The sequence below is a fragment of the Grampus griseus genome (genome assembly GCF_964374135.1).
Source record: "Grampus griseus genome assembly, chromosome: 12".
NCBI classification, from domain to species: Eukaryota; Metazoa; Chordata; class Mammalia; order Artiodactyla; family Delphinidae; genus Grampus; species Grampus griseus.
The window spans coordinates 19,560,532-19,584,704 of record NC_139006.1 but is presented as its reverse complement, the minus strand read 5'-3'; the positions used below and the strand labels follow the sequence as shown (position 1 = coordinate 19,584,704).

General features: G+C 49.5%; 1 protein-coding gene across 1 annotated transcript in view; it reads right to left on the bottom strand.

Annotated features, from left to right (window-relative positions):
- Window positions 1-16,279, bottom strand: part of SEZ6L (seizure related 6 homolog like) — a gene marked incomplete at both ends in the record, with an annotated part of 195,154 nt that extends 178,875 nt beyond the window's left edge. The window contains one exon of the mRNA XM_082668040.1: window positions 16,186-16,279. Within this exon, the coding sequence (XP_082524166.1) occupies window positions 16,186-16,279 (94 nt within the window). The remainder of the gene's footprint in view (window positions 1-16,185) is intronic.
- Between the last annotated feature and the right edge of the window lie 7,894 nt (window positions 16,280-24,173).

Genomic DNA, 24,173 nt, shown 5'->3' with positions numbered 1-24,173 from the left:
AAGAAAGCCTTCCAAAGCACCTGACCAGGTTTGAGGAGGCAAGTGTGTGGATTGGTTGGAGGTCTGAAACACTGCTGAAGGGTCAAGGGCTGGGAATCCATGGACTTCTGAGCAGACTCAGAGCATCAGCCTCACTTCCATTGTGCTTGGAGAGATTGTGCCAGGAGGGGTGGGCTGGGCTGAATGGAATTCAAATGGTTCCAGACCTTCCAGAGAGGCAGGAGACAGGTGGGCCTGTCTCATGGTAGGGGCGTGAGGGGGTGGGATAAATTCCTTCAAGTCCTACCAGCAAGGGCTTCCTAAATAACCCTCCTCCACTTCATCAACAGCTTTCCAAAACAGATCAGGCCACTCTCCAGCTCACATGGCTTCTAAGCACAAGAGAACAAACTCCCAGTGTCTCCTGGCAGCCCTCCCTGCCCTACGGGATCTGGCTCCACCACCTCTTAATGTCATCATGCCCACTTTCTTCTCAGTTCTCAACACTCTGACCACAACGGCTTTCCGTTAGTTCTTTGAATGCCCCAAACTCTGGCGACTTACCCTGGCCAAGGCCAGAGCGAGATCCTGGCGGCTAACACATCCCTGGCTCAGCCTGGCCCCTGCAACAGCAAAGGTGGGGGAGAGGGCTGATGGCAGGGATAATCCAAGTCAGGGAGGCCGGCCCTGTGCACGGCAAACCTGGGCTGGTGGGCAGGAGGCTGGGTGTGATCGATCCCATGCTTCACGGGGCACATTTATTTGGCTCATTAAGGGAGTTAACTAGATTTCCAGGAAGAGAAGAGCTGGGAGACAGGGACTGCCCCTGGGGAGGGAACAGAGTAGACTCCCACCGCACCCATATACCACAGAGAGGCAGTGGATTCTTTTAAAGTCCCTCAGACTCAAATAGAAATCCCAGCTCAGAGTCTTTCCAGAGCTGTGCGACCTTGAGCAAATCCCTGACCCTGTCCAAGCCCCAGTGGTGACTGCTGTCAAATGGGCATGATAGTCTCTAACCCGCTGGACATGATGGGGGCTTAAATGGGAGTAAAGGGCGTAGCGTGTGTCTGGCATATAAACGGTAAGCATAATTATCATGAACAAAGGAATCATAAAAGGTCATGGTTTAGGGGTCAAATAATCCAGGTACACTTTATCGATGCATCAGAAATCTCCAGGTACAGTGGGTAGAGCTTCCGAGGCAGTAGGCAGGCGTGTAGCCCAAGTATTTGTGTCTTTAAAGGCTCCCCAAGGAATTTTAACTCCCTCTTAAGTCCATTTTGAAAACTACTGATTCAGTCCAGGACGCTAAATTTAGAGATGGAGAAACTGAGGCCCAGAGAGGGACAGCGATGGGCCCAAGGTCACACAGCACATCTCCACACACACACAGCTCCAGAATGCAGATGTCTGACCCCTGGTTGGGTGGTCTTTCTGCTAGTCCATGCCAAGGAGTTAGGTTAAACCAAGGTGCCTGGCTCTGGCTAAGCCCCCGTGGGCAGTGTGAGGGCTGCGCTCACGTACTCAGCTCATACTCTTCAGAGGTTATAAATACTCTCAGGGTCCCCAGCTCCCTTTTTAACCTCTTCATGTACACAGCGCCCCAGGAGAATATCTGAAGTTCTTCGGAAACTCTTTATGTTGTTTATTATCACACACTGACAAGCTGAACCCTTTCTCTCCTGTTGCAGGGCTGGGCCATCACTTTTACCCCACTATGCAAATAACGAGTGATGGCTGCGGGGGATGCAGCCCACCCAGCACATGGATGGATATTTGATGGATCAATGAATGTGCTGAATCAGTGAATAAATGAAAAATCACCGAGAGTAAGTTCCTTGAGGGCTGGCACTGGTGTTTGTTTCAGGGCCTGGAGCAGAGCCTACACAGTAGACACTCATTAAATATTTGCTGTTTGTGGTGGAATCAGTGAATTTCCAGCACCCTCCTGGGAAAGACAGATGCTTAAATAAAAACTGAGACTAGTATAGGCTTATTACTACAGCAGGGGTGCCAGTCTGGGGCCTTGGGGCCAGCACAGGGAGAGGGAGGGGGAGGGGACGCATTAGGGAAGGGAACCCGGAAGTGGGTACACGGTATTGGAGACTGGGGAGGGAACCAGTGAAGACAGCCTGACTTGGGTTAATTCTGGGCCTTGTTCCAGTCACAGAAAAGAGGCCCAAGAAATAGAAAAGCAAGTTACGGACCAATATGGAGAGCATGGTACCAGGCTGTAAGAATTCAAAGTGTATATGCTGGGACTTCTTGACCACTGTGCCACCAGGGAAGCCCAGGACTCATTTTCAATATCACTAGCCTCTCAAAGTTGTTCGTGACCATCTACTACAATAACGGGCACCCTCTGCCACATGCACACAAGTAAACGACTATTTTTATTACTACTTAGAATAAAACTACTCCAGGACCTGAAAGAGGTCATTTGCTTGTGGCCAAACCTCATCAACTGATTGTCCAAGTTTATGCTTTATGGACATAGTGGGTACGTAATTTACATATATACACACACCCAGGTACATCTATATAATTCTCTGCAATTCAGGGTGTATTTTCCCACATGCCTAAGAGAATGCAGCACCAACATAGTTGCCATAAGTGAAATCAGTGACATTGCTCTCAGCAGGCCCTGACGGAGCTCTCTTGTCTGTGTCTATGAAGTCCGGAATGGTTCTTGAAGGTTTTCTTCAAGTGGCACACTTATGTGGCCCATGAAAGAGCACCTACTAATTTTTTTTCTTCTTCTAGAAATGAGGGTGGGTGAGACCAAGCCAGTTTGCTTTGTGTAGATATTAGCCAGGACCGCAGGCAGTGCTCTGGGAATTGGCGGCTCCCAGCCCTGATCCCTTGGAGAGAGCTGCCCGCTTGCCTGGAAATCATCAGGGTAACACAAGACAGGATGGAGGAGAGAAGAAAAACTTGCATTTTTGACTCACACTTGAGTTTGAAGAATGATTAGCTGTTGGGACTTCCCTGGTGGCACAGTGGTTAAGAATCCACCTGCCAATGCAGGGGACACGGGTTCGAGCCCTGGTCCGGGAAGATCCCAAATGCCGCAGAGCGACTAAGCCTGTGCGCCACAACTACTGAACCTGTGCTCCAGAGCCCGCGAGCCACAACTCCGGAAGCCCGGGCACCTAGAGCCCGTGCTCTGCAACAAGAGAAAGCCTGCACACAGCAACAAAGACCCAATGCAGCCAAAAATAAACAATAAAATAAAATAAATTAATTCAAAACAAAACAGAAAAGAATGGTTAGCTGTTAAGTTCTTTCAGGACAAGGATACGTTTTATTCATCTAGCTCTAGCCCGTGCCAAGTACCTGATACAGAGTAGAAGGTCTTGAAGGATGAGAAAGTGGTCTTGAATGAATGAATGAATGAATCCTAATCCACCACCATTTAGCCATCTGAGCCTCAGTCAGCTTCCTAACCTATAACTAAATGGCTGTAACAGTCACCTTTCAAGTTCTGCTAATAATTAAGCAAAATCCTACAAATGAAGCCAGAGCAGGGATTCTAGGGCATTATAGGAGCTTGTTTCCTTCTCAGCCTTTCCAGAGGTCTACTTTCTTTGGAAACAGGGCAGGGGCACAGCAGAGAGACAGACAGATAAGACCCAGACTTTGCCCTCTGGAAGCTCCTGACAGCAAGAGGCCTCACAGAGGACCAGGCCACACCCAAGTTGTTCCTTGTTTGGGCTTTTGTGGCTGGTGTGAGATGAACCTTGCTCATAAAAAACTGGCCAGGGAGTGACGGCTTCATCCACCCAGATCCCTGCATTCTGCTTAGAACCTCAATTTTATTAAGTAAGATAATAAAATACCTTAAATCAGGAAGCATAGTTTAGAAGTGTGTGCTGTAAAGTCAGTACACCTCTGCGAATTCCAACACACCGTTTTATCTGTGGGGTTCATGCAATTGTGAATTCTGTCCCCACTGGTAAGGTGAATTATACACCAAGTCCCTCTTCCTCTGTCGAGACTCTTGGGAAAGGTCATTCATTCATTTATTCATAGCTGTATCTATATCGAGTACCTAATTTGTGTCAGGCACCGTGCTAGCTCTTGATGAACAATTCTTTCTTTATTTCAAATAGATGAAAAAGGTACAGTTATTTTCCCTGCCCATGCTTTTTCCACAAGGCACAAACAACCTGCCAAGGTTATGCAGCTAGTAAGTGATGAAGCTGGCTTTCAGACTCTGGTCTCTGCGGCCCTAAACTCCGAGCTCTCGGCCACTGCCCTACACCCAACGAGCACCTGCTGACTGCACGACGTGCCATGCTCTGAGCCAGATGTTGGCGACACGGGCTTGAGGAGTTCTTAGTCTGGGAAGAAGACATCACGCCTTAGCAGGCGTGCGGATATTAAGCACTTCCTGAGCACTAATTAAGAGCGACGACACCTCAGCGGCCATTCAACCAACAACTGTGCATTTACTGAGCTTCTGTTTTCTGGAGATGGACTGTTGCGAGGTGGGGACTGAGGAAGAAATGCGATCTATTCCCTGCCTTGGAGGACCCCATTGTCCTGAAGGGGAGAAGGGCTTTCCAATGCCTGCATCTGTGGGAAGTGATTAATGATGATGATAATCCGTTGATCGTGCATCCCGTAACCGACACCTGCTACGTCCTGGCGCAAGTCTAGGTCCCGAACTCGAAATCACTCCGTGTGGGTACACACTGATAGCGCATCCTTCTGACTTTCCTGGGACATCAACCGCAGGTCTAGATACATGTTTAATTAATGAGGAGGGTGACGATGATGTATGTTATATCGTATATGTTCCTATGCTTATTGAGTTCCTACTATGGGTACCAACCACTGTTCTACAAGTTTTATAGGATTAACTCATGGCTCCTTGCTACAATCCTATGATATGGGTCCATCTGTCATGCTCACTTCACAGTTGAGGAAACTGAAACCTAGAGAGGTTAAATAACTTGCCTAAACTTACACAGTTGAATTAACAAGAGAGGTCTGAGGTTTTCTTTAAAAACAACCACAAGAAAATGTTGTTTCTAATGCCAGTGCAAGTAACAGTATGCAAATTAGCTCCAGCACATCATTTTTTATTTATGCCATAAAGAAGGCAAATTTCCCTTCCAAAGCCCTGGAAAATAAGGCCTGATTCCACATATTTTGCATGCATTTCCAAGGTGGTTGGCCCCCAGTTAGCTTTACAACTCAGTAAACCTGCTCTAAAGAGGGGCACAGAGGTGCAGGCCTGATCAGCAGGCTTTAGGGAATGAGAAGTGGGAGAAGCACTGGCCCTCTCCCTGTGCAAATCGCTTTATAGTTTAGTGGTGCCCTTCCACATTCAGGGCTGCCACGTACAGTTGCATACGCTGTGCACTGCTTAACTTCAGGGGAGCCTTTCACAGACACTACAGTATGAATAGCGCCTCCTGCAGCTGTGCATGGAAGTGACCACACGCATTGCATTCTCACAAGCTACCCTGTGGAGGGAGGCTGAGGAAGTACTCTATTCTCGTTTTGCAGATGGAAACCAGGGAACTGAGCTGATGAGAGGACTTCCTCCAGCATCACACAGCACATAAATGCCAGAGCTGGGATCCACATTCACGCCTGTCTCAGTCCTAACCCAGGGCTGAGTTCACCACTCTCAGAAAGTTCACTCTGAGTACGTTCTTTTAAACACCTCCTCCCCGTTTCCATAATGTTAAAGCTTTGGAGAAATCACAACCTTATATAATAGCCGTGTTAATAAAACCACCCATAGAACAACATGTTTGAAAAAGCACACCCTGCTTTCCCACTGGCCTCCATCACTGCTTCTAAAGACATTGTTGTCATTCCGGAAGACCCTTTCACAAGGATGGGGAGGGCTCCTGGGACCCTATCTTGAAGTTTCTCTTCACTTTCTACCCTAGCTTGATTTTCAGAGATGATGGATCACCTTGAAATGCCTAAATACACCAGTTTAAGAGGACCCCTCTCATCAACTCCCGCCCTACATTGTTTTTTCCTAAGTTTACCCACATGATGTAAAGATTGTATATTTCCTACATATGCTTTTTCCTATGCCCCCCAAATCTGAGCCATTCATGGCCAAAGAATGCCTTTCTTTCTCTCCTTTCTCTCTTTCTTTCTCCCTTTCTCTCTTCCTTCCTTTCTCCCTCCCTTCCTCCTTTCCTTCCTTCCCTCCTCTCACGCATCCACTCAACAAAACAGCTGAGCATAGAGAGATAATAAGAGTCAACCCAATCAACAGACACTTACAACACACTGTGATTCCTTCCAGCTCCCTCGGATGTGTTTATCCGTGAGGTCACAGCTTGATGAATATGGATGTACTGGAAAACGAGTTCCAGAGCCACATCCTCGCAGTGAGAAGGGCTGAGGAAGCAACTGTGGAGGGCAGCGGAGCAAGTGTGTGAAATGTCATTAGCGGTGATTACTCAACCCACAGTATAGACCTGAACGGCCCCATGTTATGCCCCATGCATGCTTACCATCCCAGCCGCACATGATTGGATCAAACACAAACGGCCAAACTTCTGCCTGAGCAGGACAAGCCATGTTCCTCTTAGGAACCTGAACCAGGAAACATGAAGAGGCTGAGTGTCGGGAGGTGTGTCTGGACTGCCGTGGTCCAGAGCAGTACCATCCAATAGAGCTTTCTGTCAAGATGGAAACCTTCTTTCTCCATGCTGTCCAATATGGCAGCCGCTGGCCACACAGGGCTACTGAGTACTTGAAATGTGGCTAGTGGGACTGAGGCACTCAAATTCTAATTTGATTTAATGAATTCAAATCTACAATTAAATAGCCACACGTGACTAGTGTTTGCCACAGAAGGCGGCACACCTGTAGAGTCTGAGCTGGAAGAAGGGTGGGTAGGAGCCCCTGTATCCACCCATCTTGCCCTCACCTCCAGACCCTGGATCATCCCTGGTGTCTTTTCCGCCCAAAGCTGGCCCTGACCACACCATCTATGCCTCCTGCGACCCCTCCCTGGCTCTCTACACCCCACGCCCCACGCTGGGTTTCTCAATCAGCCACTCTCTACAACCCATGGTGGGGGCAAGGAAGCCCGGGAGGTGCACCTGGCCTGGGACCTGCACCTCTCTGAGCCTCCTTGGCTTTACTCTTGCTTGACTCGAGCCATCTGCTCGGATGGCTCCACTGTGAAGCCACAATGGCCCACATGTCAGTGGAGGTGATGAGGGAGATGCACAGTGAGTGAGCAGAAGGGGGCACAGGCAGAGGAGAGGGAGTCAGAGGCAACAGATGCACAGAGAGAAGCAGACGCCATGAAAGAGAAATGCAGAGAGGAGCCAGGCCCTGGAACAGCCTTGGTCCAATATTTGAGGTATCCTTTGAGCAAGCCTTCTTATTCTCGAGCTAGCCTGAGCAAGTTTTGTTCGGTACAGCCCAAAGAAATCGTGGTTCCTCCCTTGGGAGCCAGCACGGATTTGGGAATTTGAGAATCAGCTCAGAGCAACGACAGCAGCAGCAACGAATCATCACCACCATCTCAGAGTGAAGTGACTTGCCTAAGATCACACAGGCTGCAATGGACATCTCTGATTCTGGAGTCTGTGCTCTTTAATACACTACACCGCCTTGCCCAGTGGCGCTCCTGATCTTGGGGCAATGCTTCGTTTCAGCATCCTGAACTCACTGATTTAGGAGCTAAGCTTTGGCACGTGCCTACCCCCAAGCTGGGAACGGGTGAGACAAGGAAGCTGTCACCCAATGGATCAAACCCACCCTTCTTCCTTCTATGACTTATCCCAAGCTCCAGATCCCATGTATTAGACTGTATCCACTCACCTTGCCCTCACCTCCAGCCCCTGGATCATCCCTGGTGTCCTTTCTGCCCAAAGCTGGTCCTGACCACACCATCTATGCCTCCTGCGACCCCTCCCTGGCTCTCTACACCCCACGCCCCACGCTGGGTTTCTCAATCAGCCACTCTCTACAACCCACGGTGAGGGCAAGGAAGCCCGGGAGGTGCACCTGGCCTGGGACCTGCACCTCTCTGAGCCTCCCTGGCTTTACTCTTGCTTGCTTGACTCGAGCCATCTGCTCGGATGGCTCCATTCCCAGGTGCAAGCTGGTCCACTGATGCCTCGAAGATTCAGGTGCCAAGTCAGCACAGGAGGGAGGGAGAGCTTGATTTCAGCTTCTGCTGAAGCTCCTTTAATGCAGCCACTCCGCCATGGCCACATAATGTAAATATCCAATGTGGGTAAGGGATGCCACTGGTTTAACGGAGACAGATGCCCTTAAGGCTTTCATTGCCACATCTCCTTGGGTCTCAGAACATACGCTTGAGGACAGCTGGGATTCTACGGCTGTCTTAAAGAGGAGGCAGTCACTTTAGAATGGAAGTGAGAAGACACAAGTCAGAGGTTCCAGTCCTGGCTCTGCCACTCACTTGCGGTGGGATTTTGAGTAAGTCAGTCCCTTCTCATCTTTGGGTCTCTTTCCTCAATAAAATGAAAATATCGGGGGAGGGTTGAGGCAGGTGGGGAGCCTGAAGAACTGCTACTGTCTGATGAATAGTACAGATCCCAGGAAGGGCAGCTTGTTTATTTTTGTGGCAGAGCATCTCTATACCAAGCCCCCCTCCATCCCATGATCCCTGGGAAGTGGGCAGAGAATAGACCATTACCCCCAAATGAGGCCCAATGCTGGCTCAGAGTGACAAAGCAGCTTGTCCAAGGTCACACATCTAATGAAAAGCAAGAGTTACACTCAGATTGTTCTGACTCTAGAGCCTGGGTTTTCATTCACTTTGCTATTCTTTCCCAGTTTTCAGCTGGGCATTTGCTGTTTCTGCAGCTGCCAGGGAGCCAAGAGAAGGCAGAGTCTACAACAACCAGTGTGGTGTCCAGAAAGTTCCTAAAATTAAGTGAGCTAAGCCACAGGGTAAATAATTGCAACCAATATTCCCCTTGGAAAGAAAGATGCCCTCAGCAAGCACTCAATGAATGGTCCATCTTGTGGCCACGTGTCTGCACAAAGGTGGGTTTTTTCTCTTTACAAAATTTCTCTCCTCCCTCATCTTCTAATTTTCCTTTCTCCTTTTCCTATTTGTAGAATTCTTCAGTGAGTTCACATCTATTATCTCATTGATTTTCCTCATGGCAATCCTATGAGGTAGGACTCTATTTTTAGTCTCATTTTTCAGATGAGGAACCAAGGCTCATACCCGCTGCCTAAGACCACACAGATGTAGGAGGAGGAGTCGGGAATGAAATGCAGATCTCAGGACTCTACCACCTCACCGCTAAGATTAAGATGAAAGGTCATTTAACAGAGTAAACGTAACCACTTACACTGGGTTAGATACAGGCTAAGAGAGCTATGGACGAGTATGATTCAGCTGAGGTTTTTGGAAAGTTCATTGTCTAGTGGGAGGGAGGCATGTAAACTGGTAACACATCAGTGTGTGAGTTACGCATAATAGGGGAATAGAGCACGTTGAGCGGGGAGATAGAAGATCATTCATAACTGGTATAAGGAGGAGAGAGGCAAGGGAAGGTCTTATAGAAAGAGACAATTAGGGACTAGGTTTTGAAGGATGAATAGAAGTTCACCAGGTGAACAATACTAGCAATAATGGCAACTTTTTATTGAGTGCTTGCTACGGGCTACACATAGCTACATACATTCTTGACAGTCTTTCAAGGGAGACACGACCCTCCCATTTTATATACCAGGCCAGAATAGGTTCAGAATGCTAAGGCAAATAGCTCAAGATCATGATGCTAAATCAGCTATCTGGGAATTTAATCTGGTCCTCTCTGAACTCCTTCAGCCTCCTAGGATGACAGTCCAGGATGAAGGAACAGCATGAGAAGACAAGAAGGGTGCTTCACCCAGAAGCCATCAGGGTGGGTACGAACTCTTTCTCCTCTTTGTGATCTGCTGTGAGATACCTGGCATCTGCCACTGGGTGAGACATCTCCCCTCCTGGAGGCCAGTCAAACCGCCTTGATTTCTGGATTTGCATCAGCTCTTCATTTAGCCATTGCTATGTGACACCTATATGCTCATACTCTAGCATGTAGTACAAACCTGGGCTTTGGAATCAACCAGTCTCGGGTTTGAATCCTGACTCCATCATTGCTTGCCCATGACACCTTAAGCAACTCCATCATTCATTGCCATGACACCTGTATGTTTCTAGGACTCAGCTTCCTCATCAGTAACATGTAGTTAGTGACATCATCTGATAGGGTTGGGTGAGGATCAGATGAGTGAATACAGAGTAAGCACGTGGACGGTCCTGTGGCACAGAGTAGCGCACGCTCAGTGTCAAATAGCACGTTATAGTTTGTAATTCTCTCATAACAAGCCCAGGAAGAAACACATGGTGGGTGTCTGGGGTCTTCAGCTTTCCGTGCCAGCACCCATCTCCCTGAAGCTTGAACTCCCGGCATGCATAAAGCATCCTGACTCCTGGGTCTCATCCCAGCTCTGTGAGGAGAGCTTTGTGTACGGGGTAGTGGTTACTGTGATCCATTTTACAGATGGGAAAATTGAGGCTCATGGCTAGGAGATGGCTGAGCTTAGGTCCTGAACTCAGGGGCTTACAGAAACCAAGCTACACTGTGAGTTCTCCATGGATGGTTGAGTGGCCTGGGAACATGAGAAATTACAAACAGCCACAGCTTCAAAATCAACCAATGAACTAGCTGTATCTCCCACCTTCTTTCATGAAGTCTCCTTTCCCTGCCTGGGAAGAATAACCCCTATGCTTTTTCTTTTTTTTTTTTTTTTTTTGAGAGCTATTAAGAGCTTGGGAAAATCCTAGTTGATTTTGGTTTCTGTCCTGTCAGTCTTTGGAGTTGGGTGAGCTGGGGTTTGGACCCACCCCGCCGGGCTGCACACTAACGGTGAAAGCATGCTTTGTACACATTTCACTTGGAAACACAGCAGGACCCAGCTTGGAAGGCGCTGTGCCCAGCAGTCAAGTTCACAAACGCAGCAGCTAGGCTACCTGGATTCAAATCCTACCTCTGCAACCTCCTGGCTAACAACTGTGAGCTTCCTGAACGGACAACAGCCCCTCATCCACACAATGCAGAGAAATGGTGGAGATTAAATATCCCATGTGAGGGCTGAATATATATTAAGTACTCGTTAGATATAATGATTATGAGTCAATTGCCTACACTTTAATTGTAGCCTACTTCCCTTTATGACTCACTTCAATTTGACCAGTTTCACTTGAGTGCTTACGATGTGCCAGGAACTGTGTAGACACAGGAGACACATCCAACACACACCTGACAAGTATTTATTGCCCCCAACCCACCCAGGGGTCTGCAGAATCTGCACATGAGCCTGGGGAATGCTGCAAGGAGGAGGCAGTAGTGGGGCATGGCTCTAAAGGAGTCTGGCTCAGGCCTGGGTTTGATGCCAGACTGAAACCGCTTCTTGGCTTTGTGACTTTCAACACATTGCTTAACCTCTCTGTGCCTCGATTTCCCCGACCATAAAATTAGGAAAATAACAGCATCTACCTCACGGGGCTGTTGTGAGGATGCTCTGAACAAATATATATAAACCACTCATCACGAGGCTTGGAATGAAATCAACACTCAATAAATGCTGTTTTCATCGCTGACACGGTCCCAGCCATGGTCTAGTAAATTACGTCACAGGGGTCCACTGACCTCAGCCCAATGCATCACCCTTTTAACCTCCCCTGAAAGCAGCCCTGTTCTCTGCCCAATCCCCACCCTCCACCACCACCAAAGGGTTTCAGAGGAACTACAGTAACCAGAGGATTATGCAAATATGCAAATCCTGTAAAGCAATGTTCACCCAGGGCTGTGCACTGCTGTCTATACTCAGTATCTGGGCTCGGCTGTCTTCGGAGAGGATTCCATCAGTGTCATCACAACCTCTAGTGGATAACAGTGAACACCGCGGCTCACAGGCCTTTGCTCCAGCTCTCACCTCCTCAGCGGCCCATGCAACCCAGGGGAACGCCAAAAGGGTGGGCAGATCCCAGGATCCTTCCATCCTTCTCACGTGTGTGCGTGCGTGACTGCCTCCCTTCCCTGCCCACTCGCTCCTGTTTCCCCAATTCCACAGGTGTGTGATGTGTTCCGAAAGTGAAGCCTTCTTCAGGATCATCACTGCCCCAAAGAAGAAATCTCCCGTGGCCGCTGGTACCTGTCACATCCCTTTAGGGCCAGCTCAGATGCTATCAACTCAGGGAAGCCTTCACTGACTACCTCCGGCCAGAATTAAACACACCCACCTGTGAGATCCCTGCACTCTGACTACAATCACCCCCTCCCAACACGTATCCCATGGTGTAGACACTGGTGATTTACCAGTGTCTTTCTTGCTAGGCTGCCATTACCGGGATAAGGACCTCATCGTATTATTCTGTGTCTCCAGCACCCAATACAGGGCCCGCTGCATGCATACGAAGTGCTTAGTAAATGTTAAATGAATGAATGGATCACTGTTTTTTCCAGAAGACTCTCTTCTTAGGTCTTCCTTCCAACCACTATCCTGCTATCCTATATCTCTGGTACGGTGAACTCTGCTTTCTGGTGGTAATATTGAGGTTCAAAGAGATACAGTATGAGAGTTTGAAAAGAAAGGGAGTCTGCATCAGGTCATGAAAATTTCTCGCCTGGGCTACTCGTTACCCTACCTCCAACCCTTCGACTTGGGCCTAAATTATCCAGATATTTATTCCAACATCTCCAACACCAACTTCAAGGATCTGCTTTCCAGGTGACTACCAGGAGGGGCAATTTGCTCTTTGGAAAGTAGGGAAGAAAAGGGAGAAAACATTACTTGAGCATCTATTACATGCCAGGTGCCTTACAGGTATAAGTGCTATGTAATCACTGCAACCATCCTTCCAGACTGGGACCATTAATCCCCACCCCACCTCCATCCCCATCCCACAGGTAGTGAAATGGTGGCCCAGAGAAGATCGACCTGACAAAGGTCACACGTTCATAAACAACGCAGCTGGGCCTGACCCAGGTCGCTCCGATTCCAAAACCACATACTTCTTTTCTGGAATCTAATCCCAGTGGCCAGCTGAGTCAAACTCCTCAGAACAGCCTTGCCATGGCCTCTTTGGTGTTTTGCAATCTGGCTCCATGAAAGAAACCACAAACTGGTATTAAAAAAAAGGGCAGTTAGACTCTGTATTCTAATGATGCCTTCCTTGGGGCATCCCCCCTCCCTCTTTTCACCTTTCCTTCCTCTTTTTCACTGCGTATATCAAGCACCATCAAGTAATTTTTCTCTTAGAAATAGGAGAGCTCCATTTCACTGACCTTTGGCATTGCACACACCTGGTGGTTCCAAAGGTCAGAATTCACCTCTTCTGCCCTCAATCACCAACCGTAGCTTGAGCGCCCCTAGTGGAGGTCTGTGCCAATGGCATGTTGCAGAATGTGGACCGAATATGAGGACCTGTAAATGGAGCCCTTTCGAATCGCTTTTTGAATAGCAGGAATGAACTTGTAAGCAAAACTAGAAAACAAACCGTTCTGATCAGGAAACATCCTTTTGCCTGGGAAGAGGAAGGAAAGGAATATAACATTATTTTCCTAATGTCCAGCTGAGACCTGCGAACCCAAGAATCCCTCAGGCTTTGATAAGGTGGCCCCAGCAGGGGCGGCTAAAACTCCACAGCTCAAAAAAAAAAAAAGCCGATCCATCATGAAAATAGTCCTTAAGTGAATCTAACGACGGGGTACATTAGAGACTGGAGGAAGCCGCACATTTGAGTCTTATTAAGCAATACTGAATTTACTTTATTAATTCAAGGAAAAAGAAAAGAAATTACACTCAGGTTCTGCAGTCTTGGCATGTAGTTACAGCTATACCCCATGTGCATATCTTAGACAAGAAGAAGCCTCTTCAAAAACAAGTTATACTTTATACTTATTCATGCCTTACGGCAAAATGGCCCAGAGAATCACGTGACCTACTTAAGACTTTAGCAACAAGTCTCTTTCAAGTACTGTATTTACAAATCTCCTCACCGCACCACAAACAGAAGGACCGGCTTGCAACACGGCATGAGACGAATGGGTCTCCATCTGATATTAGTGGAAGTTGGGCTCCACGTTAAAAACAGAATATACTGTGGAAGGTCAATTGTTTCCAAATGCTCATAGGCTATCCTTACTCCCTCCTTATGACTCACAGTCTTGGAGTCAGAACCACACCGTTATTAATGAACCTTCTGAAGTAGTACACCGGTTGACTTTAATTTGGCAATGACCTGAAGTTAATTAAAAATATATGCTGGCTAGCTACAGAGTCGAGCAGTTGGAAAAAATAATGTAAAATGTCTTAAAAATTAAAACACACACACACACATTTTGTGTTTGAAGCCAGGGGAGGAAGCAGGATATGAAATCCTTGTCTTGGATGACAATTCAATATGTGCCGTTAAGACATTTTTCCTGGAGGGTGGTATATCGGAGAGTGCCGTCCTCAGAGGTAGAATCACTTTAGAAAAGCCAGCAAGCCACTGGGTAGCTTTCAGATTCAAAAAGGGGGTGAGGGAGGGAGATCTGGACTCTGTTCAAGGCCACCAAGCCATTGTTGGAAAAGACAGCTAATTAAGAAAGGGCATGCTGTGGTGGAGACGACTTATTTAAGCCGATTCTCTTCTCCCATCTTTCCCAGAGAAACTGTCCAGACCTGGTGTAAATTGTGAATATTACTGCCTCATAAAAGGGGGGTTCTTTAACGATATGCTTTGTTAAACAAAAGGTGATGAGTTATTTCCTTTGCTCTGTACTCTGGGCTCCACATTTAAAGAGAAAGGGGTGGGGGATAAAATGCCTGATTTATGCTGAGGAGGGCACTCCAGGCCGTGGGGAAGAGTTGAAGAGAAGGAGACCCAGGGCCAGTGCCCCCGAGCGGAGAGCTGTCCGCGGTCTTCGGTGCTGAAAGCAGGTGCGCGCGCCAGGGGTCCAGAATTCCCCAGGGAGAAGGGACACCGTCGGTCCCCTAGCTCGGGGTCAAGACGGTCCAAGCCAAACACGGGGCTCCAGATGGACAGAGTGTGTGCCCTCCGGGTTGTCTTCAGCCTGGGGAGACCCTGCACTGCCTGCTTTTTCCCACGTGAGGGGCGAGTTACTGGGAACAGGAGTTGGACCTTTCAAAAGGCGAGGTCTACGAACGCTTCCCACCACTCTGGGGTCTCCTAGTGGCCTCATCAAACCCTCGAAGCTCTCCGGGTTAGTTTTGGATGAGTTCGGCGCCATACTCCCCTTTCCATCTCAAAGCCCCACACACCTGACCACCCTCCACAATTTTCCCTGGGGAACCTCAGCGGGGTGGAGGAGAGGGTGCGGCTCCAGGTCTGGGAAGAAGGAGCCGCCATCCTCCGCTAAACTTGGACACCCCCCCCCCACCCCGCCTTCTTCCCAACCGGCTAGCACGTGCCGGGTGAAACTAGCAACCCCCCGCCCCGCCCCCAATTCAGAGTAGTGTTAAGAGACACCCGGCTGTTGAAGAGAGAAGAAAGGGGGGAGTCCGCTCAGGTTCCCGCCTGTGACCTAAGATCTCCTCTCCCTCCCCCGCTAAGTTCTGAGAACCCGGAGCCCCCTCCACTGGCCTCCAGGCGAAAGCCACACCCAAGTTCGGCTTCCAGACACTTGGTTGGGATCTGTCCAGGGACCCGGTCCCTCGGGGCAGCCTGAACCAAAAGGAAGCAAGGGGTCCTAGCGTGGGAGGACGCGGCACTGCGACGGCCCCCAGACGCACTGTTCGAGTCTAGTCCTCACTTGCACGGCGGGTCAGCTGCCCCCGCTTCTCGTCCTCTCCCCGAAAGGGTGAGAATTACCTGGCAACCGGCCCCGGGTGCGGCTGCAGAGAGCTCCGGGAATCTGGGGTCTGGAGGCGACCCCGCTCCAAGGAGATTCTCTGGGGCTGCACAGGGGAGTCAGCCGCACAGCCGGGAAGGAAGAAAGGGAGCCCGCGGCCGAGGCAGGAAAGCGCCCGAGTCCTTCAGACACATCCCCACCTCCACACTCCCAGCAGCCCGGGCCAAGGGGACGCGATTCCTAGTCCCGAATTTGGGCAGCCGCCCCCGCTCCACATCCCGGCAGACGTGGAGCGAGTCGTCTGGGTCGGCTAGGACCCCCAGCCGCCCCGCACTCGCGGCAACTTTGCCCCCTCCCCCGCCCCGCCCCTCTGGGCGCTTACCTTCTGCCGGGGCGGCCGCGGGGCTTCCCAGGAGCAGAGCGAGGAGCAGCGCGATCCGGCCGAGTCCCGCGGCGGGCGGCCGGGCCGCGGGCATCTTGGCTGCGGGGGGCGCGGAGCCGCGGGCTGCGGGGCGGGCGGACGGCGCGGGAGCCGGGGAAGGAGAGAGGCAGCGAGCGAGGAAGGGAAGGCGGGAGCCGGGGAGGGGGCCGCGGGCCGGGGTCAGCCGCCGGAGCCCCCCGGGCGGACGCGCGTTCAGCCCCGCGAACGCTCTGGCCAAGCTGCGCCGGGCGCGGGCGGGCGAGTGAGGAGGAGCCGGCGAGCGAGCGAACGAGCGAGGCGCGAGCGGGAGGAGGGAGGGGGCTGGGGCCGAGTCTGTGCCGAGCCAGTGCGGGGAGGAAGGGAGGGGGCGGGCGGGCAGCGAGCGCGAGGGGCCGGCCGCGCCCGGGGTGCCAGCCTCCTCCTCTGGCCGCTGGCCCGTCGGCCCTGCAAAGTTTAACGCCGATTCCCCTCGCGTCCTGTGGGCCGAGCGTTTCCTCTTGGCGGATGCTCACTGCAGCCCTGCGCCGGCGAGGCGAGGCTGGAGAGCGTCCTGACCATTTTCCGGAAGGTGAGATGGAGGCCTCAAAACCGAGCGCAGCCCTCAGCCTGTGCGCAGCCTAGAGCTTTCCATTGCTCAGCCTTTCGGAGAGATCCCAACTTCAGCTCTCTCGGCCCCAGCCAGCCTCTTCCCTGACAGCCCTCCGCATTTCCAAAGTGAGTCCCCATAACCTAGAAAGTCTCAAACTCTGTGGATCTGATGGGAGCTGTCAATCTCCCTAGAAGGATACAAATGGCCACAAAACTGTGCATCCAATACCCGGGGGCTTTGTACACCCCTGAAGCCCAACCTGAAAATTTATCCATGTTCTAATCTGAGCACCGTTTCTCACATTTCCATTGTTAACGGGGCACCAGAGCTCACCAAGGCTTCCTCTCAGCTCAGTCCTTTAGCCCTGCTGTACTCCCTTCCCCCATCTGAGCTGGAGTTCAAGGCCTACTCTCATCCGCTTTGCTCTTGCCCAGTCCTGATTCTCAGCAACTTGTCTCTTCTCCACAAATAGGGGTGATGGGGGGGCACAGGCAGATGCTTGGGCACAGGCAGTGGCTGGAACGGGGACAAGCTTGCACCCACTCCTGGAGACTCACTGTGTGGACTACTTCTGCAGACCCAGCCAGCTTCCCAGGCCTGTCACCCCAATTTAGAAAGCCCTCCTTCTCCCTCCCTCCACTCCACCTTGCCACACTATCCCCACGTTGCAGCCTGAGCAGGCAGAGGAGCAGATGGAGAGAAGGTTGCAGGCAGCAGCGGGGAGGAATATGCCTTCAGCAGAGTGGAGGAGCTGGGAGTCCCTATAAAGAATGGGTGGGGGAGTTGCTGACTGGGTGGAGGAGGAAGGAGGGGGGAGGGAGCAGTCTGGTCCAGGTTTCCAAAAGACCCTCCACACCCAAAGCCTCCCCACTCACTCACGCATTCAGTGTTCTTTTACAGGGTCCTCACTACAGGTCCAGATCTGCATCAGGTTCTGGGGGGTAGAGAGCCCCCAATAAAACCCCATCAGTGGCTGCAAGAAGTTTCCATTCCTGGCAGTAAAGCCAATCAGTTTTGATAAAGAGGAAGGCTGAGGGCTTCCCTGGTGGCGCAGTGGTTGAGAGTCTGCCTGCCAATGCAGGGGACGCGGGTTCGTGCCCCGGTCCAGGAGGATCCCACATGCCACGGAGCGGCTGGGCCCGTCAGCCATGGCCACTGGGCCTGCGCGTCCGGAGCCTGTGCTCCGCAACGGGAGAGGCCACAACAGTGAGAGGCCCGCGTACCTCAAAAAAGAAAAAGAAAAAAAGGGGGAGGCTGAGGCACACGGTGCCCAAGAGCTGATTTCTCCTTTGGGGAAGATGAAGCATCTCCGTTGCTTTGCTGGGTTGGGTGGGGGCTCTGTAAGGTGTGGCCTTGCCTGTCTTGCTCATCACCATCCGCTCAGTGCTGACACAGTGCTAGCATCCAGCAGGCTCACAGTAATACTTGTTGAATGGAAACATAAACAAGCAAGAAAGACGGAGGAAAAGGAAAAGGGAGAAAGCAAGGGAGAGGAAAACAGAGATAGGCCAGCTCCACACATGGAAGCAAGGAAACTAATGTTTATAAGCAGCTACTGTTTGCCAGGTGCTATAATGATATAATTTCACAATGATCCTGCCAGTGAGGTGTGATTGTCTCCATCTGACAGACGAGTACCTGAGCCCTAGAGAGCGGCACAACCCAGCTTAGGTCACTTGGACAGGATTCAATGCCAGGCCTGAGTCCAGAGTTAGAACCCACTGCATCTCAATATGCTATTTCCCAGGTATTTGATGGCTACCTCTATGCTATGATTCCATGGATGTTCCCTGGTGCTTCCACACCTCCTTGTTACCAGGAGACCAGAGTGAATAAAAGTCTACCATCAGAGACACTCCTTTTGGTAAAGTCACGGGGCCTCTCGAAGATCAGTTGCTTGCATGCAGGTGTCTTATGTGGCAGAAATGACATTGCAAACCCTTAACTCATTGAACACATGGGCAGGGATTTATTCATTCCATTTGCCAGCTGAAACATGGCACAAAGTCCTGAGAGAATGGGACACAGACCCAGTAATCTGAAATTGGATGGTGGGAATATAAGGGGATTCTCTAAGAGCAATATTGACTTTTTTTTTTTTCCCCCAAGAAGAAATACCATGATAGGGATAGAATTCTACAAGGAACCAGAGCAGCGTGCAGATGAAAATCTTCCCCGAGCACAATTTCAATACCCATATCACAGATGAGGAAACTGAGGTTCAGGAAGGCAAAATGACCCCCTCAATATCATGTACTTGGTCTACCTTTTGTTCAGCCTTATGCTCTATTACCATAGGGCACTTCTGGCCTCGATTCTGGCGTCAGGGTGGACTTCCTGCTACCCACTGCTGCCTAGAATCCCAGATTCTCTGCAGAGCAGATGACGTGTGCTCACAACTCTGTCTACTTTATATGTTGCCACTTGATAAATCAGCTCTTACGCAGCTAATATTGGTCCAGTGGAGACAAAGAGTTTGATTCTAGCCTCACCTCTTCCTGCTGGATAAGAAGGGCAAGTTATTTAACCTCTCTGAGCCTTATATTCCTCTTCTGAGGAGTAGGGATAAAAATAACACTTACCATGTGAGGTGACTGACACAAGTGGATAATATCACTGTGACATGAGGAGATACAATAGCACTTAGTTTATAGGGTTACAGAGAGCATCCCTTGAACCAATAAACTAGAGCATTTAGCCCAGTGCAAACCAGGAAAACACTCAATTTCATCCTCAAATGTTTGGTGTTGTGAGCCAGACAGTACTGGGATAGGAGTCCTGAGTTCCGATCTCTTTCCTGCTGATATGCTGTGTGATTTTAGGTGAGTCGCCAGCTTCTCTGGGACTCTGTTTCCTTATCCACCCATCCACCTATCTGTCCATCCAGCCAGCCAGCCAGCCACCCACTCACCCACTCACCCACCCACTCATCCATCTATTCCATCTATCTATCCCATCTATCTGCAAATATTGTTTGAGCATCTACTATTTATTGAGTGACTACTAGGTGCCAAACTCTATGCAAGGTGCTGTGGATACAGCAGACTCCATCTCTTGCTCTCTAGAGCTGATAGTCTAGTGAAGTCTGGTAACCTGAGTGCCCAGATCCTTTTCAAGATTAATGTTCTATGCCAGGGGAAGCAGAGTGGTTAAAAGTGGGCTTTGAAACCTGACAGAACTGAATTTGAATTATTTCTCTCCTACACACAGCTGTGTGACCTTTAACAACTGTCTTAACCTCTCTGAAGCTGCTTCAATGAAAGGTTGTCATTTAAGATTAAATGAGACAATCATTATAAAGCACTTAGGATAATGCACGTAGCATGTAGTAAACTCTCCATTCATCTGTCCACCCATCCCTCCATCTATCCTTCTATCCATCCATCTATCCATCCTTTCAACAAATATTTTTTGAGCAGCTTCTACGTGCCAGATACCATTTTCGGCACTGGGGATACATAAATGAATAAAACAAAGTCCCTGCTCTCTGGAGCTTACCATGTCAGGTGAGGGATAGACGGTAAAACCTCGATAAGAATTTCAGAAAGCTCTATGAGGAAGATAAAACAAGATGAGTTGAGAGTAGACGAGGCACATTCCTTTTGAGTGATCAGGGATGGCCTCCCAGGCTAGGAGACATTTAAGCAGAGGAGTGAATGGTGCAAAAAAGGTAACCAGATGAAGATCTGGGGAAGAGTATGTTCTAAGTAGAGGACACAGCAAGTGCAAGGCTCTGAGATTGAAAAAGGGCTGTGGCGATAAATGCTAGCCATTGTCGTCATATTTCTCTGATGCCATTTTTCTGTCTACGCAGATCATAATTAACCAGGGGCTTGACTGTGAGTGTGCCAGGTAGTCTATACTCAGTAATTACTCTCCCCATCAACATACAATATAGGAAGTGTCCATTTTTATTCACAGTCCTGCCCCGCCCAAACCCAGCATCAATTTCTCCCCCTAGGAACATCCGGAATTGGAAACGTCTTTATCACTGGAGGAAAATAAAAAAGAGAAAAAATCTTCTGTCTTAGAGTAAAAATGGAATATAAAGGAGACATACTGAAAGAGAGGGAGCTAGTAAAAAGGAAAAAAAAAAAAAAAAACCCAGCAAGAGTAAAGTCCAGGAGACAAATCCACCCTGGGTCTTTGAAAAGCAGGCAAAGCATCAAACCAGCATCTTCTCATCATGTGTTTTCAACCCGATCTTCATAAGCTGAGCCTGTGCAGCCCCCAGGCAGAAAGCCCGTGGCTATCACATCACTCTGGTCAGATGCTAACAAGGGAATGATCAACTGTGACACAGCCGCCCCCATCCAGTGCATCTGCATTACCTGGAAAGAAGCAATTATGCCTATTTGATTTTCCTGAAAATGCTGGATCTGTCTCTATCACCTGTGCTGGCTCTTGAGAAATGCCCATTGCACAGCAGAGATTTGCCTTTATTTTCAAACTGAAAGTTTACAGAATACAAAGTGAGCCTGCAAGATGGATGTGCATTCTCCAGAGGCCTGTCTGGCCAGACAAGAAGGAAAACCAGGAAAAACTGTTAGAAACAGGAAGGAGGCTGAAGGAGAGGGACAAACATATAGGATCTGATGGGGCCCCCACGGTCAAGTTCCTGCAAACCCAGCCGGCAGATTTCCCCGGGTTTAGGTTTTTGAGTCTCAAAGGTGAGAAAACAAAACCAACAAAAGGTACTGTGTATATCTATATACTCTGCTGGCACTATAAACGGCGACACGCATTTTTCAGACCATGAAGAACAGCCTATAGCTGCACAGAAGTACACACCTGTGCGCTATTCTAAGACTTTCATATTTGGTGACCCTATGAGCACCTGAGTCCTTTGGAATCAGCAGGTTTACCTGGAGTCAGACATGTCTGAGTTTGAGGGAGTCAGAACTCCCTCCTGTGTGTGTCACCTCTGAACTTCAGTTTCCTTGTCTATACGAAGCAAGGGATGTTAGGAACTACTTCCGAGGTTTTGTAATAGTAAGAGACAGGATGCATGTTCAGTGCTGAACCATGTACCCACGCTGTAGTAGGTGCTCAGTAAGCGGGAGGAATTATCATGTATTATACAGATTGTAAGTGAAAAGACATGGCCCAAATGCCATAAAAAGCTCTTCTCTAACAGGATTTGTTAAGTGTATTTCTGTATGCCTAGAACCAGAGGAAAGTCCAGCTGGGGTTAAGGGTTTAGAATCAGTAAAACACCCAAGCCCATCAGGGACTTAGCCAATCTAACTCATTTTCCATGTGACTCGCCTCACTTGAAATTAAGCAAGGCGGTACTGCTCTGTTCAGCTGCAGAAACATCCTCTAGCCCTTCGCCTTCCTCTCCTATCTCACCATTCTCTTCATAATGGAATATTGAAATACCAGGCTCTGTCAGGTCCCTGCTGACCCATTACCTGACCTGTCTTCCAGCTCCCCAGCCAAAGCCCAGCCTTTGTTCCCAGGAGGACAAGAGGGCGGGAGAAGAGGACTAATGTCTGATAACCCTCTGAGGCTCTGTGTTTTTCCATTACCCCACACTGTTCCCCAGGAAGAAAACCACCTGGCACCAGCAGGAACAGAGACCAAGGGATTTCTCTTTAGAGATCATGGATGGACTTGAGTCCAGGAGCCCAAGGGAGAGTGGGCAGAAGTCGGAGAGCCCAGAGGCTGTCCCACTGACTCCTGTGCGATGTCTGTAAGTCCCTTGCCCTCTCTGATCCTTAATTCACACATAGGAAAAAGGAAAATAATTAGGAAAAGTGATCTCTGAAAGCCCTCCCAGGTCTGCAGTTCGATCATTCTGTGGTAGTAGCTTCCACACCCAAGAGATGATGGGCTGCAGGTATCCTGGTGAGAAGATAAGCTGACGTTTTCAAGCAGCTGCTTTGGAGTTTACTGTTCAATATCTCATTTAATCCTTGCAACCACCCTAGGAGTTTGTATCATTGTAACCCAAACTCCTACCCTAGCCTACAGGGTCCTCCAGATCTGGCCCCTTTGCCCTCTCTGACCTCTTCTTGTGCTTCCCTTTACGAAGGTCCAGCTGCAAACATTCCAAATTCAGGTCTGTCTCTTATTCTTTGTGATTGCTGATCCCCTGCCTGGGAGGTCTTTCCTCCTGATAGGTACACACGTGGCTCATTCTCATCCTGTGGTCAGCCAGAACGGCACCCCCTTGGAGAGAACTTCCTCAGTTTTAAATCCTTTTAAGCACGTATCACTCTCTAAAATCATCTTTCTTATTTCCTCATGTGTTTCCAGGTGTACTAATCTGTGTTCTCCCCCTAGATTCTAAGGGGGATGAATGATGCAGGTGAATAAACGGAGGCTCAGAGGGGTAATGAAATCTGCCAACAGTCACCAACCAGTGACAGAACGGGAACTCAAACCCAAGGAGGGAGGCTATAACCACTTGACCATACTGCCTTTCAGTTCCGGGAACAGGGGATGCTTCCCAGCCGTAAGATTCTAAAGCAGCGGGAGTTCCTAGCCGGAGACATGATCTGAGTGCCAATGTCTGAATGCCTGTGAGCATTTCAAGTTGTTTCAAGAAAAGGCGACGTTAGCGGCACCACTAAAGCCTGCTGTTCCCCATCCCATCACTGCCATCCCCATCTATTAAAATAATGGTATGAAAAATAAACAGGCTTTATGGACAGTTTTACACAAATGGGTGCATTGTTTCTCTTACCGTTACCATGGCAGTGATGTTCTCTGGATAACTTCATGTTTCTACAGGATGGAAGGGAATGGAATAAAATTGCTTGTGGAAAAATTGCCAAACAAAGGCTATTTCCTCTTCTGGAGGCGCCACCCCCCAGCACTCAGAGGCAGCCGCACTCTCAATACTTGTGCACGGGATCAAAACTGCCTCATAACCTAGAGCCTGCCACGGCTCCCTAGTGCCAATAATGTGAAGGCCAGGGGTCTTGGCATGGCTGTAAAGCTTCTGCTGTCTTCCACTCCTGCCCTTTGTCCTCCTGTCTCATAGACCTGCCTGGAGGTAATTCCCCTCCTCATTCTGTCCCTCTCCCCTTGATGGTTCACACATCGTACTGTTCCAGCCACCTGGGTTACCCTTCTTCTTTCCACATCTCTGCTGGGCCAGCTGCTACTCAGTTTTTCAAGTCACAGTTTAGGTCTGATCCCGTAACCTCCCTCCTTCCCCACCCATCCCGCAATCTGGGTGAGATATTCTCCTCCCAGTTTTTCCCATGGTCCCCTCAAGCGTAGCAGGATATGGTCACCCAGACACCACGCTGTTGGAGGACAGGAACAGTGCTTGATTTTAACAGTGTGCCAGGAGCACAGATAGATGCTCAATAAATGCTTGTCGAACCAAATTAGAAAAGGAAGAAGC